At 37.6% G+C, this 14,243-nt stretch overlaps 1 protein-coding gene across 2 annotated transcripts in view; it reads right to left on the reverse strand.

The window, feature by feature from the left end:
* Positions 1-14,243, reverse strand: part of LOC137652413 (optineurin-like) — a 39,098-nt gene that overhangs the window by 4,810 nt on the left and 20,045 nt on the right. For both annotated transcript variants that reach the window (XM_068385807.1, XM_068385808.1), the window contains 7 exons: positions 9,285-9,384; positions 8,777-8,955; positions 6,615-6,779; positions 5,834-5,987; positions 2,185-2,297; positions 1,400-1,543; positions 503-565 (listed from right to left, as the gene is read on the reverse strand). In XM_068385807.1, coding sequence (XP_068241908.1) covers positions 503-565; positions 1,400-1,543; positions 2,185-2,297; positions 5,834-5,987; positions 6,615-6,779; positions 8,777-8,955; positions 9,285-9,384 — 918 coding nt within the window. The remainder of the gene's footprint in view (positions 1-502; positions 566-1,399; positions 1,544-2,184; positions 2,298-5,833; positions 5,988-6,614; positions 6,780-8,776; positions 8,956-9,284; positions 9,385-14,243) is intronic.

Here is a 14,243-nt window from a genome sequence, read left to right on the forward strand (position 1 = left end):
CAGTCTTTTATTTGAATGAGAGAAAAACCCTATTAGAAGATTAAGTATAAAAAACATAACCAATTTTTCATAAAACCATTTCCTATTAATTGAGATTGCAATATTGACATAAAAATTGTTTTCTTATATTTACATCATTACTGACTCAAAGTGTTCACAAATTTAATTAAGTGCATAGAGGTGCCATTAAGTAAATGCAGAGAAAGACTTTGTAACATTGTAACTCCTGTGATAGATTTTCAAAGTACTGTACTGTATTGTAATGTATAAAGACATTTTAAAAGTTTTCCGAGGTTATGCATTCAGAACTGCAAGCACGAAAGTATATAAACTTTCCATTTACAATTTTCCTTTTTTTGTTTTTGCACATTCCCAAGTATAACAAACTGTTATTGCACTTATGAGTAAAGTAAAGAGATTGTAAGGTTTCAGATGTACTGCCAAAGCAATCTGCTACTCTATTTCATTGCATAGAATAAAATCTAATTACTGTAATACTAACCTCTTCTCTTAACATAGCTGCCTCCTCCTTGAGACGTTTCTTTTCCATGGCATCTACTGGATCCTGGAATCAAATGTGGTCAGCATTACACATTATATAGAGATAAAAAATTTGATACTAAAATCTATTCTATTATTTTCCATACTTACCTCCAAATCACAACCCATTAACTAAATAAGCATTTCCTTTATGATCAACAGTAACATCAAAAATACAAATAAAAGAAAGTTTTATATGTGTCATGCACCCTCATTAACCCTTTTACCCCAAATGGACGTACTGGTATGTTTCACAAAACTCATCCCTTTACCCCCTTGGACGTACCGGTACGTCCTTCCAAAAAACTCCTATTTACATTTTATTTGCATATTTTTGATAACTTTATGTGAAACTTCAGGCATTTTCCAAAATAATGAGACCAACCTGACTTCTCTATGACGAAAATTAAGGTTGTTAGCGCAATTTTAAAACAATATACTGCAAAACGTGCTTGAAAAAGAAAACGCCTGGGGGTTAAGGGTTGGAAAGTTCCAAATAGCGTTGGGGGTAAAAGGGTTAAGATATGCTAGGACACCGAGCTTACATCATACACCAATTGACAAGAGCGGCAAATAGGTTATGATATAGCAAAACAGAGACCACCAACCACCTGAGAATGGTAACTAAATATCCCTAAAGCATAAAATTTGCCCAGAAAATACTAAGACAAGAATATATTATGCTAGCACTGTCAGTGTGTATACCTGTATATCAAAATGATCTATGTACTTTAAAAGTTTCTCAATAAATACAGTACTTAATTTCAGTGACAAATCGTATGCTTTGTGTAATACAGCAATGTCAGCTATACTGTATACTCATTCTTCAGCAAGCTTCAATGTAATATTCTAGATATACCTGCTTTGATATGCCAGTAGGAGTAGTTGGAGAAGCAGCTTGAATGAGAGGAGAATCAACTTTTCCTTGCAAGTTACGATTTCGTTCCCGAAGAAGTGACGCTTCCTCTTGAGCTCTCTGCATTTCTGACTCCAGACCTTCAACCTGCATCATTATGATTAAACTTTAGACAATAATCTTGTTAAATGGTTTATTACTACAGTACTTCTTCGCCAATACCACACACTGTAATGTATGAGGAAGTAAGAAATTTTAAAAGATAAATTCATCCAATAAGTTTCTAAGCATGTAGTTAAAATTCTTTGACAATTACCATTGCTAAATTCAGGAAAGAATGTTAGTTGTCATGGCTATTAGTGAACAAGAAACATGCTTTAGCAAAAAATGTACCCTGTATTTAAAAAATCTGGCTTATTTTAAATATTTTAACAATTGACATAATTTATATAAAGTTTTAACCAAACTCAAACAATATATCAATAAAACTTTAGATAAATGTTACAGGCAAATGTCTGGTAAATTTGAGCTTTAACTGAATACATTTAAATATTCTAAGTCTTAACGAAGTGATTACAAATCAAGAAAATATCATAAACAGATAAATGACTTACTCTGTATACCTGAAGTTGAGCAATCCTTAAACAAAATTAGACAAAGAACTTAAAATTTAAAGGAAGCTATACTCTAAGGCAGCAATATAATTTATAATGGAGACTTTAAAATAAAAAACCAGCCATTTCAGTATAGATCAATATCATAAACTGTGATGTATATCAGTAGGTTACCTGATTACGAGTGTCGTGAAGCTCTTGCAGTAGAGTTGCAGTAGTATCCTGCTCCCGTTTTAGCTGATCTTTAAGCTTCTGGAAAGCTTCTTCTCCAAGAATGCCCATACCCTCTGTTAGAAATATTCAGTACAAACAGATTATAACACTATAATATACAGTTTGAAAAACAGAATTTTGTACATATATTTTCATAAAATTTAGTTATTTACTTAAGCTGCAGTATACCATGGTACTTGAACTAACAATATTAAACAATCAGTTCACACAGGAAAAATTATTCTAATATTTTATGAAAAAACCGCAAAGCCTCAATTTATGGTGCAACCAAAATGGCAAGGCTCCATGCATACACAACAGTGATGATACACTGCAACTACTTGCATTACATTTTCACCTAAGGTACAATAAAAAATTGCTTACCATTACCGACCCTACAAAGTTATAGCTCCTAAGAGTTCCTAATTTTTCAAGAAGCTTGCTAAAGCTTAAAACATTCTTAATATCACAAATTTTTAAAAATTAATTTGTATTTTTCATAACTGTGCAAACCTTAATCCTTCAACAGTAGTATGCTTTTAGCAAAGCTGTATAAGGCTGTTATAACCTTACAGAGGTGGTGGTAAGTACTCACAGTTGGCTGAGAAGCTTTACCTACTGAGCTCCCCCTTTGACCTTAAATCTAGGACTTGTGCAATGGTTGAGGTGGGAAATGTAACTTAAACTCAGGTTTGTATTGTTAGGTAAAATGCACATTAGTTAAAACCTTGTGATTTGTTCCTTCACGAATACAAACCCTCATTCTTTAATAAGAGATTTATCTTAAAGAGGAAGGAAGTCTCTTTAACCAACTGGCTATATATCCTTTATAGGAGTAAAAGTGGTGACTCCTTTTAAACCTCTTAACAACCTGTACACAAAGATGAGGCAGTTGTTAGACTAGGTCACTATCTTAGACTGACAGACAGTCATGGAAGAACCTATGTCCATGGAGGATATGTTGTCTAAATGTTTGGTCATTATGAGAAAATAGCTGCATACATTTGTCCATTCTTAAGAAAAACTTCTTGCAAAGAAAAGCTGTTTGATCAGGTGGCTCAACTGCATGTATCATCCATTCCAGCAAATAACAGACTGGCTGGTGCACTCCAAGGAATGGAAAGAAAGAAGAGGTAAAAAGGTGATCACTATAATAGACAAGACACCAAAAAAGGAGTTACGTTTGCTACATGATCTGTTAAGCAACTAAGATAGGGCCAAGGATACTGGTATCCAGGGACCTGTGTATTTTATAATAGGAATCAGCAAAGAAGGTTCTGTTGTTGACCAACGCTCGTCTTCAAGAATTGTGCCCCTATACAGGTTCTTCCTGATATTAGGGGTAGATCTAATATGTCTGACCTCGTGTGCACAAATCCAGGATGATCCTTTAGTCTCCTCACAAGCAGTTAAAGCACATATTATCCCACAAAGCCAGAAAAAACAGAGTTCTGAGATCTTTTTCTTTATTCCTTTCATTGCTGGGGGAGGAATTGTACTGACTTCCCAGAAAAGAAGACAAGTCATCCTGGTCTCCACTAATCATATTTTGTATGGAAGAGATGATGGACTTGAAGTCGTGAACGGCTGGATTCTAGGTCCTGAACAAGAAATTCTCAACTAAGATGATGGATATCCTCTATCTTTCAGAATGACTTATGTCACAGGCAAAGTTATGTCGTTTCATACCTGCTTTGTCAGGACTAGGCTAGCTGAAGACAATCTTAAGGGTTGAAGCCTTATTTGCCATCCTTCACGCGGATAGAAAACAGCTGATCAGGATACCACTTGACGTGTGGTCACTTGGGAGTGATCAGGGTTAAACCGAACCTTGCTGTCGCCGCCGACTGTTAAGTGATCAGCAAAAAAAGGAAGGTGGGTGGAAAGGGGAAAGCATATAAAATCCCTCAGGATGTTGGATGGAATACTCAAACACTGCCGATGGATTAGAACTGGGGAGCAGAAACTGTAAGTTTCTTGGTCAATTAAATAGTGAGCTGAGCAAGCAATGGTGGAAACCTTGAACAGATGTTGGGAGTACATCTGTGCTCTGGAGATTGAAAACAGTGGGAGCTCAGGGGACTGTCGGGTGGGCAGGACTTCACGCCATCCGGCTGTAACTACAACTGTACCACACTATTATAGTTTTAACAGCTGTATCCAGCTGATGTTGAAAGCAAATACTCCAATTACAAGATGATGGTTTCTATTCAAGTCGGAACAAATAAAAAATAAAATTCCCCCACATTGAATTTAATTGTTTTACCCCTGTTGGAAATCACAATCATAAAATATTTCACAGGTAATCAATTGCCATGAAGTTTGACAATACTGTAGCTATTTACTGCTGACTAAAGGTTTACGAATCTTATACTTAACAACTTGTCTTTCTTTACAAGGTACAGTAATTTTGTCATCCACATGAAAGCTAACACTATGAGATCAGTAGTCTGGTTAAGCTATTTTTCATAACTACTGTAAGCTAATAGTGATACTTAATAAACTGGAATTCAAGTGCACTTAATCACCTAAATGACAAATAACTGATCCTAGTATTGTAGCCTACTGTAGGTTATAATTACAACTACAGTATAAAAGTTAGCAAGGAAATTAGAAATATTAAAATATTTTCTTAATATTATCTTGGTGCTGTGTGGTCTCCAAGGACTTTCCTGTAAAAGGCAAGAACAGTGAATCCCATCGACATAAATTCTCAGACATATTGTTTCTCCTGCTCTAGGACCAGTGTTTCAATGTGCAAAGCACATACTTAGTGTGTATAAGGGAGACTCGAGTTCAAGTGCAACTGAACTCGTCACAGCACCTCCAATGCTGAAATCATCTGACAACCCATGTCATATCATTACCTAAAACCAACATTAATACTGGAGACAATACTGATTAAAAACTAACTTGCACCAAGACACCATCTTTCCAGTAGCACATAAGTTGACACTAGTATTACTAGCTCCGTTAAATGAGAAATATTTGGCGGAAGGCGTTTCTACTACTGCCAAATTGAAGAAGAGGGGTGCTGCCTTTTTCCTCTTATTAGTGTAGTGCTGGAGAAGCATTTCCTGGTGGTGCTATCTCTTCATAGAGTGCATGGGCTCTCTTTCTTCATTGAAGTGTCGTTGATGTTAGTATGGATAACCCTTAGAAGGCCAACTTTATAGTTCTTCCTTCTCCACTACCTCATCTCTGATGAGAGTCTTCATTGCCATTTTGGGGAGTACTGTATAATGTTTAGAAAACATCACTGAAGAAGTCCAAGAGGCCAATCGATAAGAGTGGCATTGCGTCACTCCTACCTTTTCTCTCCGTGGGAGAGAGAGCACTTTACTGGAACCTCAAAGGGTGTCTGAGTACTCGTTGCACTGCCAGGTGAGTTTGAAGGGTACCACCTTCCTTTCCATCTTCCTGGAAAGTTTTTCTTTCGTGGAGAAGAGAAGAGTCCATCCTTTACATGTTAAAACACTGGCCCTCGAGCAGGGGAGACAAAATTTCTTTGGTAACTTATGTTGTATTGGATTCCCTATTCTAGACGTTTAAAGGAAAATTTTTGGAGTCTTCACAGCACATTAACCACAAAAATGAATTTGGAAATTACCATAGACAGGACTTGCTTCAAGAGATCTGGCTTTAGCTGCTGCTCCTTCCCTGACCTGTCGTAGCTGCTGTCGTAGCTCATTGGCAGTACTTAGCAGCTCAAATCTTTCGAGCTGTAGACGTTCTAGCTCACTACGTGTGGTGGTTAAGTCACACTGAAAAAATTATCGATAAGAAACATATTTGGAAATAAACAGTGGGATATTAAATTTAGAAAGTAATAGAAACCAGCATGAAATAAATTTTGTCAGAGCACTGAAAAAATGCCATTGTTTTCCATTACAATTGTCTGCATGTATATAATTTGCTGAAAAAATTGCCGTGGTAAAGGTAAATTATAATACAGTATTATTTAAAATGATAAAATAACTTCCTATTATGGTATATCGGTTCATAGTAAAGAACATTTTCCCCATAAAGAAAATGATTTGACAAGTAATAAGAAAGATATCGCCTGTCCCAACAAACTACATTCAACCCAAATGAAGGATAGTATCAGGGTGTTTGACAAGAGCTATATACCTATATGAAAAAGCAGCATTGAGTGATGTACAGTGCTCTGGGTTGAGTTTGATTAGCGGGTACAGGAAATATCTAGTCAGGTTATGACCCTGCATTTTAGGTTAGGTTTGGCAAGGTTAAGTTGAAATATATTGCTGCTAAAACGGGGTCGTGTCATACTAGGCACAAACAATTATTACACAATTTTACTAGGGTGTTTTACAGATTGGCATCTATGGTAAAAAAAAATTAAGTACTCACACATTACTGTTCCTACTAACCTTTAGAAGAGTAATATCCCCTTCATGTCTAGACCTCTGTGCTATAAGTTTCTCTCTTTCTTCTTGGACTTGCCTCAAATTCCTTTCTGATACCTCTAAACGAGTATTCAACAATTTAATGGTCTCATCTACCTCTCTAAACCTTGCCTCACTGCCTTCCGGAGCCTGAAAAGATATTTCACTAAATAAGAAAAATATAAAAATTGCTAGTGGATGGTTCAGAACATTACAAGAAATTAAAATCTATCCAATGCAATTTTAAAACAATTAAAAACCCATTTCAGAAGTTCAAAGTAGCTGCAAAAGTTTCTTTGTTGACAGTTTTATAGTCTACCTGTTACACATTTATTAACCACTGCTATTTCATCTTGATATGTGTTACTCTTTTCCCTATTCTATGATTTATTCTTTGCTTCTCCATTCATTTTCCGTACTAGGTTGATGTCTTTATTGGAGCTCTTTTCCTTTGCCTTGTAACATTCTGCTTTTCCAACTAGGGGTGCAGCTCTTTCTAACAAATGGTATTTACTTCTTGAAGTATTTCTAGGGGTTTGGATTGGTAGAAACGATAAAAATGTTGGTAAGTTTGCAACATATTTTGACAATAAGATAGGTTTTTTGTTCATCAGCTCTGGGGCCCCTAGCATGATAAGTGGTTACCATGTTACAGGACTGGTTGAATCCAATCGGTATACTTGTCACCAGTTTGCGATGTTCTGACATGTGATAAACTGGATCAGGACAAGACAAGTTTGGATTATGTTGTATCAATGAACAATATGATGACACTAAGGGCTCCTTATTGTCTGCAAAGAGAGTGGGCAGCCTACTAACAAGCTTGTCAAAGTCAATGCAATGTTCAATTTGATTGGTGGAAGTCTATAAATGGGCTGGTAACTAAGACTTGTTTGGATAATACGGTAGTTTGGAACTTCATTTCTTACGAAAAGAATCTGTCCACAAAAGAGGATCTTATTTCCTTTGCTGGCATTCTGAGCTAACACAATGTTGTGAGTACTTGCTTTGACAGCACATATATTAACTTGACAAGTTCTTAACTATCCTTGGCTAAAATTTTCCTAGTAGCTGTCTACCTCAGATCTTTAGGGTTTTTAGTTCCATGCTTCATACGGTCTTCAAACATTCAGAGTTTGATTTATCAGATTCTAGTATTATTGTAGAGGTATCTAAGCCAAGACTCCAGACACTAAAGTAATGTTCCTAATTTGTATTTGGGGGTTAGGTTTTTTAATTTTCCTTTGTCCAAATGCTACATCTTTTCTGGCTAAAAGATTGGTCATACAGGCTCCCAAGAGAGTTGATTTCATGTCAGAGAAAAGACTTGAAGGTTAGAGTGTATTATATTATTATTGCAATTACATTGCTGAAATTTTGTAAAAATCTTTCTTCGGAAAAACTTTTAGCTACAGCTAATAGTGCACCAATTTGTATTCACTGAGCTTCATCTTAAAGAATACTGAATTTCTTACCAAGATTGCTGGACTCTAGGTGCCTTAGTAGCTTCTGGTAATGTGGTTTAATAAAAGTTTGGTTTCCTTTAGTTTTACTAATGTATCTAAATACTGTACTCTTATTAGAAATACAATCTAGAGCATCAAGTTATAACCTTAGCTGTGATGGTTTGGTACCGAGTCACTACACAAGGAGGTGAGTCTGGTGTAAAACCAAGTATTATTTAGGAGTTTAAATTTCTATCTCTTTCCTTCATGACAGACCTCCATCAGAATGTTTGAGCTACCAAAATAAATATCAGGGGAGATTTATGGAAATAAATGAGATTTTAATAATAAAATTTGTTATATCTATACTTACCTGATGTTCATGTACATGCTCACCCCTTTCCCACTAAATAAGTTTAAGAGGATAGAAAATTAGTTGCAACTTCGAGACTAATAAGTGTAGTTAAGGCCAAGCCATACCTCGAGTTACTATTAGTCACCAGATGTTACGTTGATGGGTGAGAAGCGTGGCCTCTTGAAGGGAAGAAAGGGAACCTTTATCTTTATTTTTTGCAGGATAATGTCGCTATTGAGTTGGCTTCAGGGACAAACCAACATGAACATCAGGAGAGTTCAGAAATAAAACAAATTTTATAATCAAAATTACATTAATGTTATTTAATGAACAGAAATAAAGCTTACCTTAGACCCCAAAAAGGAAGCCCTAAGAGTAACATTTTCTTGTTGGAGTTTGGATAGCTGTTGTGCCACTTCACTGACTTGCTGGCGATGCTGCTGTTGAATTAACTCTTTCTGCTGGTTCCATTTTACAACCAGACCCAGCTGCTGACGGAGGGCTAGGTTGTTCTGCGCTATGGTCTCTGTCCAAAAATCAGTCACGATAAACCACTAAGATGATATTGTACAATGCATAATGATACAAATCATTTAAACCAGTCAGCATGCCGTTATCATTCAAGACCTCCAATTAGACATATTATGGTACTTTACTGTTTAGTAATGCACAAGTGATGCACGTCTATAATCAGACCTTCCCTTGAATTTGGAATTCGTTGACAGAACTGTCTCAACCTGAGTACAGTACATATATTTTTTTCAGTCATATTTATGCAGACTAAAATATACTAAAAATAAAATTTTCCTTCAAAAGTGATCATAAACAACCTCCAAAATAGTTTCTGTTATTTACCTTTCAATTCCAAATTTTCATTGATGACAGTGCGAAGTTTTGATATCAAATCTTCTTGTGACACAGAGCCTTCAGAGGACATTAACATCGACAGCGATGCCTGCGAAAAATATCAAGTAAAACTTAGCTGTTTCATTTGCAAGAAAATGCAACTGCATAAAAAACTTACACGAAAATCACTTTACAATTCTGTTATTGTTTAAACAGGTTAATTAATGAGAAAACTTGAAAGCCACTTCAAAAGGTTAAGCATAAAAAATTAATAGACAACTCTTTACCAAAACTATTTTTCATAGGGGTATACCCTCGGTATATCTCTGTAATATAGTATATCATTCAGAAATTCACTTCTGACTGAAAGTGAAATCCAGTTTACAAACAAAATATGCAGCTAATTCAGATAGGTCTAAATAGCTTTCAAGTCTTAATTGTCTATAAAATATCAGTAAAATTCTATTCAACATCAAATTTAGCTAAACATGAGTGAGTAAAAATATTCACCAATATCTATATACCACTAATGAAAATTGTTATCCTTTATCCATTCAACTAAAAGGTGTTTTGAAAATAAATAGAAAAAGAAATAAACTATATTTTTGTCATAAATAAAATAAAAAAAATCATAAATCTTCAAAGTACCGGTAATCTATATTTTTATGTTGAACACTCTGATATGTATCTTTTTATAGTTTATATAAGAAATATCTAATGTTGTTACAGTTCTTAGAATATTTTATTTTAATTCTTAATTACTTCTCTTGTAGTTTATTTAATTTCTTTTCCTTACTGGGCTATTTTCCCTGTTGGAGCCATTGGGCTTATACCATGTTCCCTTTCCAACTAGAGTTGTAGCTTAGCAAGTAGTAGTAGTAATAATAATAATAATAATAATAATAATAATAATAATAATAATAATAATAATAATAATAATAATTAGGTTAGGCCCATACTTGGTCTTGGTACTTGGTCTAAGGAAAGGCTATACCCTTATTGGGTATTGTTGTCTTAATGCATTCATAGCTATTATAAGATATGGGTTGAATACATTCTATCCACCCTCCCCCTAGTCTGGGAGCCTGGGGAAGATACTTCTTAACACATCCTGTTGTAAAGGAAGGTTGCAAGGTTATGAAGCTCACCTGCATCTAATGTCCAGCCCAATTCGTAGTGGCTAAGAATGCTGCACCCTCAAAGAGAGGGGGAAGTAAGAGTAGGCCAGTTCTTCTATCTTTATTTCTAGGCTTATGATGAAACTGCTATCTCGGATGAAATGCATCTTGTCTCGTGAGAGACTTTGGGTAAAGGTAGTTGGAGGTAAAGGTTATCTAGTGTTAGCAAACTCCTGTCGTGATACCTGAGACACTGATAGGTTCTTCCTGAGTGCTAAAGAGGACCAGGTAACTCTTAACTTTGTAAGTCCTTGCCCCATTTGGACCTCCAACTCCCTTGCATGTTGAGGTTTAGGCATAACTTCTGGTGTCACTAAGTTATACAGAAAAATTGTTCTAGGATGTTTTTCTCTTTACCCTGCTAATGCTAAGTAAAGTCTTTTGAGCTTAAGTCTGAAGCGTCAAGTCTTGTAATAGAGCACTGCGGATAATTAATGACAGGTTTGCACGTAAACCTGTCACATTTCTTGCTGCAGATTTACTTAGAAAGAACAGCATATCCTTATACCTTTTAATTTATCCAAGTTTACTCTGACACAACGTCATTTCTATACACTTATCCATTTATTTTGGAAAGAAAGCAAAAAATTGAAACATCCAGAGTTAGTGAGGTTGCAAGAGTATTTGTGTACTTCTTGTGGCTAAAGTCCAAAGTGCTAGTCCTGCTAAATGGCAGGTGACTGGGGTGTCCCTGTATCCACTGATAGTTATGACTACAGTACCTAGTTAAATTTTGATAGCCGTTTCGCTGAAGTCATATAATTCTATTATTTCATTATATGACGATGGTTTGTATTCATGTAGGAACAAATAATGTTATTTTGATAATAAAATAAATTTTTGAATATACTTACCCGGTGATTATAATAGCTGCAACTCTGTTGCTCGACAGAAAAACTCTACGGAAAAATTCGCCAGCGATCGCTACACAGGTTGCGGGTGTGCCTAACAGCGCCATCTGTCGTCCAGATACCCAGTACTCAATGTAAACAAAGAACTCAATTTTCTCCTCGCTCCACTGCGTCTCTATTGGGGAGGAAGGGAGGGTCCTTTAATTTATAATCACCGGGTAAGTATATTCAAAAATTTATTTTATTATCAAAATAACATTTTTCAATATTTAACTTAGCCGGTGATTATAATAGCTGATTCACACCCAGGGGGGTGGGTAGAGACCAGCAAAATATGTTTACATCATATGAGCTAAGAATTTTTATTTCATTTTAGAAGTTATCAAAATAACTAAACAAAATAAATAGGTACCTGGTAAGGAAGTCGACTTGAACAATTACTCTGCCTTTTTAAGTACGTCTTCCTTACGGAGCCTCGCGATCCTCTTAGGATGCTGATCGACCCCTAGGATCTGAAGTATCAAGGGTTGCAACCCATACAACAGGACCTCATCAAAACCTCTAATCTAGGCGCTTCTCAAGAAATGACTTTGACCACCCGCAAAATCAACTAGGATGCGAAAGGCTTCTTAGCCTTCCGGACAACCCAAAAACAACAATAAAAACATTTCAAGAGAAAGATTAAAAAGGTTATGGAATTAGGGAATTGTAGTGGTTGAGCCCTCACCCACTACTGCACTCGCTGCTACGAATGGTCCCAGAGTGTAGCAGTTCTCGTAAAGAGACTGGACATCCTTAAGATAAAAAGACGCGAACACTGACTTCCTTTTCCAATAGGTTGCGTCCATTATACTTCGCAGAGATCTATTTTGTTTAAAGGCCACGGAAGTTGCGACAGCTCTAACTTCGTGTGTCCTTACCTTCAGCAAAGCTTGGTCTTCCTCATTCAGATGGGAATGAGCTTCTCGTATTAACAGTCTGATAAAAATAGGATAAAGCATTCTTTGACATAGGCAAAGATGGTTTCTTAACTGAACACCATCAAGCTTCAGACGGGCCTCGTAAAGGTTTAATTCGTTTTAAATAGAACTTAAGAGCTCTTACAGGGCATAAGACTCTTTCTAGTTCATTTCCAACCATACGATAAGCTTGGAATATCGAACGATTTTGGCCAAGGTCGAGAAGGCAGCTCGTTTTTGGCTAGAAAACCAAGTTGTAGAGAACATGTAGCCATTTCAGATGAGAATCCGATGTTCTTGCTGAAGGCATGAATCTCACTGACTCTTTTAGCTGTGGTTAAGCATACCAGGAAAAGAGTCTTTAAGGTGAGATCTTTCAGGGAGGCTGATTGTAGCGGCTCGAACCTGTCTGACATAAGGAATCTTAGTACCACGTCTAAATTCCAACCAGGTGTAACCAAACGACGCTCCTTCGTGGTCTCAAAAGACTTAAGGAGGTCCTGTAGATCTTTATTGTTGGAAAGATCTAAGCCTCTGTGACGGAAGACTGATGCCAACATGCTTCTGTAACCCTTGATAGTGGGAGCTGAAAGAGATCGTTCTTTCCTCAGATATAAGAGGAAGTCAGCTATTTGAGTTACAGAGGAACTGGTCGAGGATACGAATACTGACTTGCACCAGTTTCGGAAGATTTCCCACTTCGATTGGTAGACTCTAAGGGTGGATGTTCTCCTTGCTCTAGCAATCGCTCTGGCTGCCTCCTTCGAAAAGCCTCTAGCTCTCGAGAGTCTTTCGATAGTCTGAAGGCAGTCAGACGAAGAGCGTGGAGGCCTTGGTGTACCTTCTTTACGTGTGGCTGACGTAGAAGGTCCACCCTTAGGGGAAGTGTTCTGGGAACGTCTACTAGCCATCGAAGTACCTCGGTGAACCATTCTCTCGCGGGCCAGAGGGGAGCAACTAGCGTCAACCTTGTCCCTTCGTGAGAGGCGAACTTCTGCAGTACCTTGTTGACAATCTTGAACGGAGGGAATGCATATAGATCTAGATGTGACCAATCTAGGAGAAAGGCATCTATATGAACTGCTGCTGGGTCCGGGATTGGTGAGCAAAATATTGGGAGCCTCTTGGTCATCGAGGTTGCGAAGAGATCTATGGTTGGCTGGCCCCAGGTGGCCCAAAGTCTCTTGCATACATCCTTGTGGAGGGTCCATTCTGTTGGAATTATTTGTCCCTTCCGACTGAGACAATCTGCCATGACATTCAAGTTGCCTTGGATGAACCTCGTTACTAGTGATATGTTTAGACCTTTTGACCAGGTGAGGAGGTCCCTTGCGATCTCGTACAACGTCAGAGAGTAGGTCCCTCCTTGCTTGGAGATGTACGCCAAAGCCGTGGTGTTGTCCGAGTTCACCTCCACCACTCTGCCTTGAAGGAGAGACCTAAAGCTTTTCCAGGCCAGACGTACTGCCAGAAGCTCCTTGCAGTTGAAATGCATTGTCCTTTGACTCGAGTTCCATATCCCCGAGCATTCCCGACCGTCTAATGTCGCACCCCAGCCTACGTCCGATGCGTCCGAGAAGAGAACGTGGTTGGGAGTATGAACAGCCAGGGGAAGACCCTCTCTTAGGTTGATATTGTCCTTTCACCAAGTCAGACAAGACTTTATCTTTTCGGAAACCGGGATCGAGACCGCTTATAGCGTCTTGTCCTTTTTCCAGTGAAAAGCTAGATGGTATAGAAGAGGACGGAGGTGTAGTCTTCCTAGTGACACAAATTGATCCACGGATGACAGTGTCCCTACCAGACTCATCCACAGCCTGACTGAGCAGCGTTCCTTCTTCAGCATCTTCTGGATGGATAGCAGGGCTGGGGGCTGATCGTCTTGTTGTTCAGCAACGTCCTCATCAGAGGGTTCCTCATCCGAAACTGATTAGGAAACGGCAACGGAGGGGGCAACGTCTGGCTCGCTGAATCCGGTCG

The sequence above is a fragment of the Palaemon carinicauda genome, chromosome 13 (genome assembly GCF_036898095.1).
Source record: "Palaemon carinicauda isolate YSFRI2023 chromosome 13, ASM3689809v2, whole genome shotgun sequence".
Taxonomy (NCBI): Eukaryota; Metazoa; Arthropoda; class Malacostraca; order Decapoda; family Palaemonidae; genus Palaemon; species Palaemon carinicauda.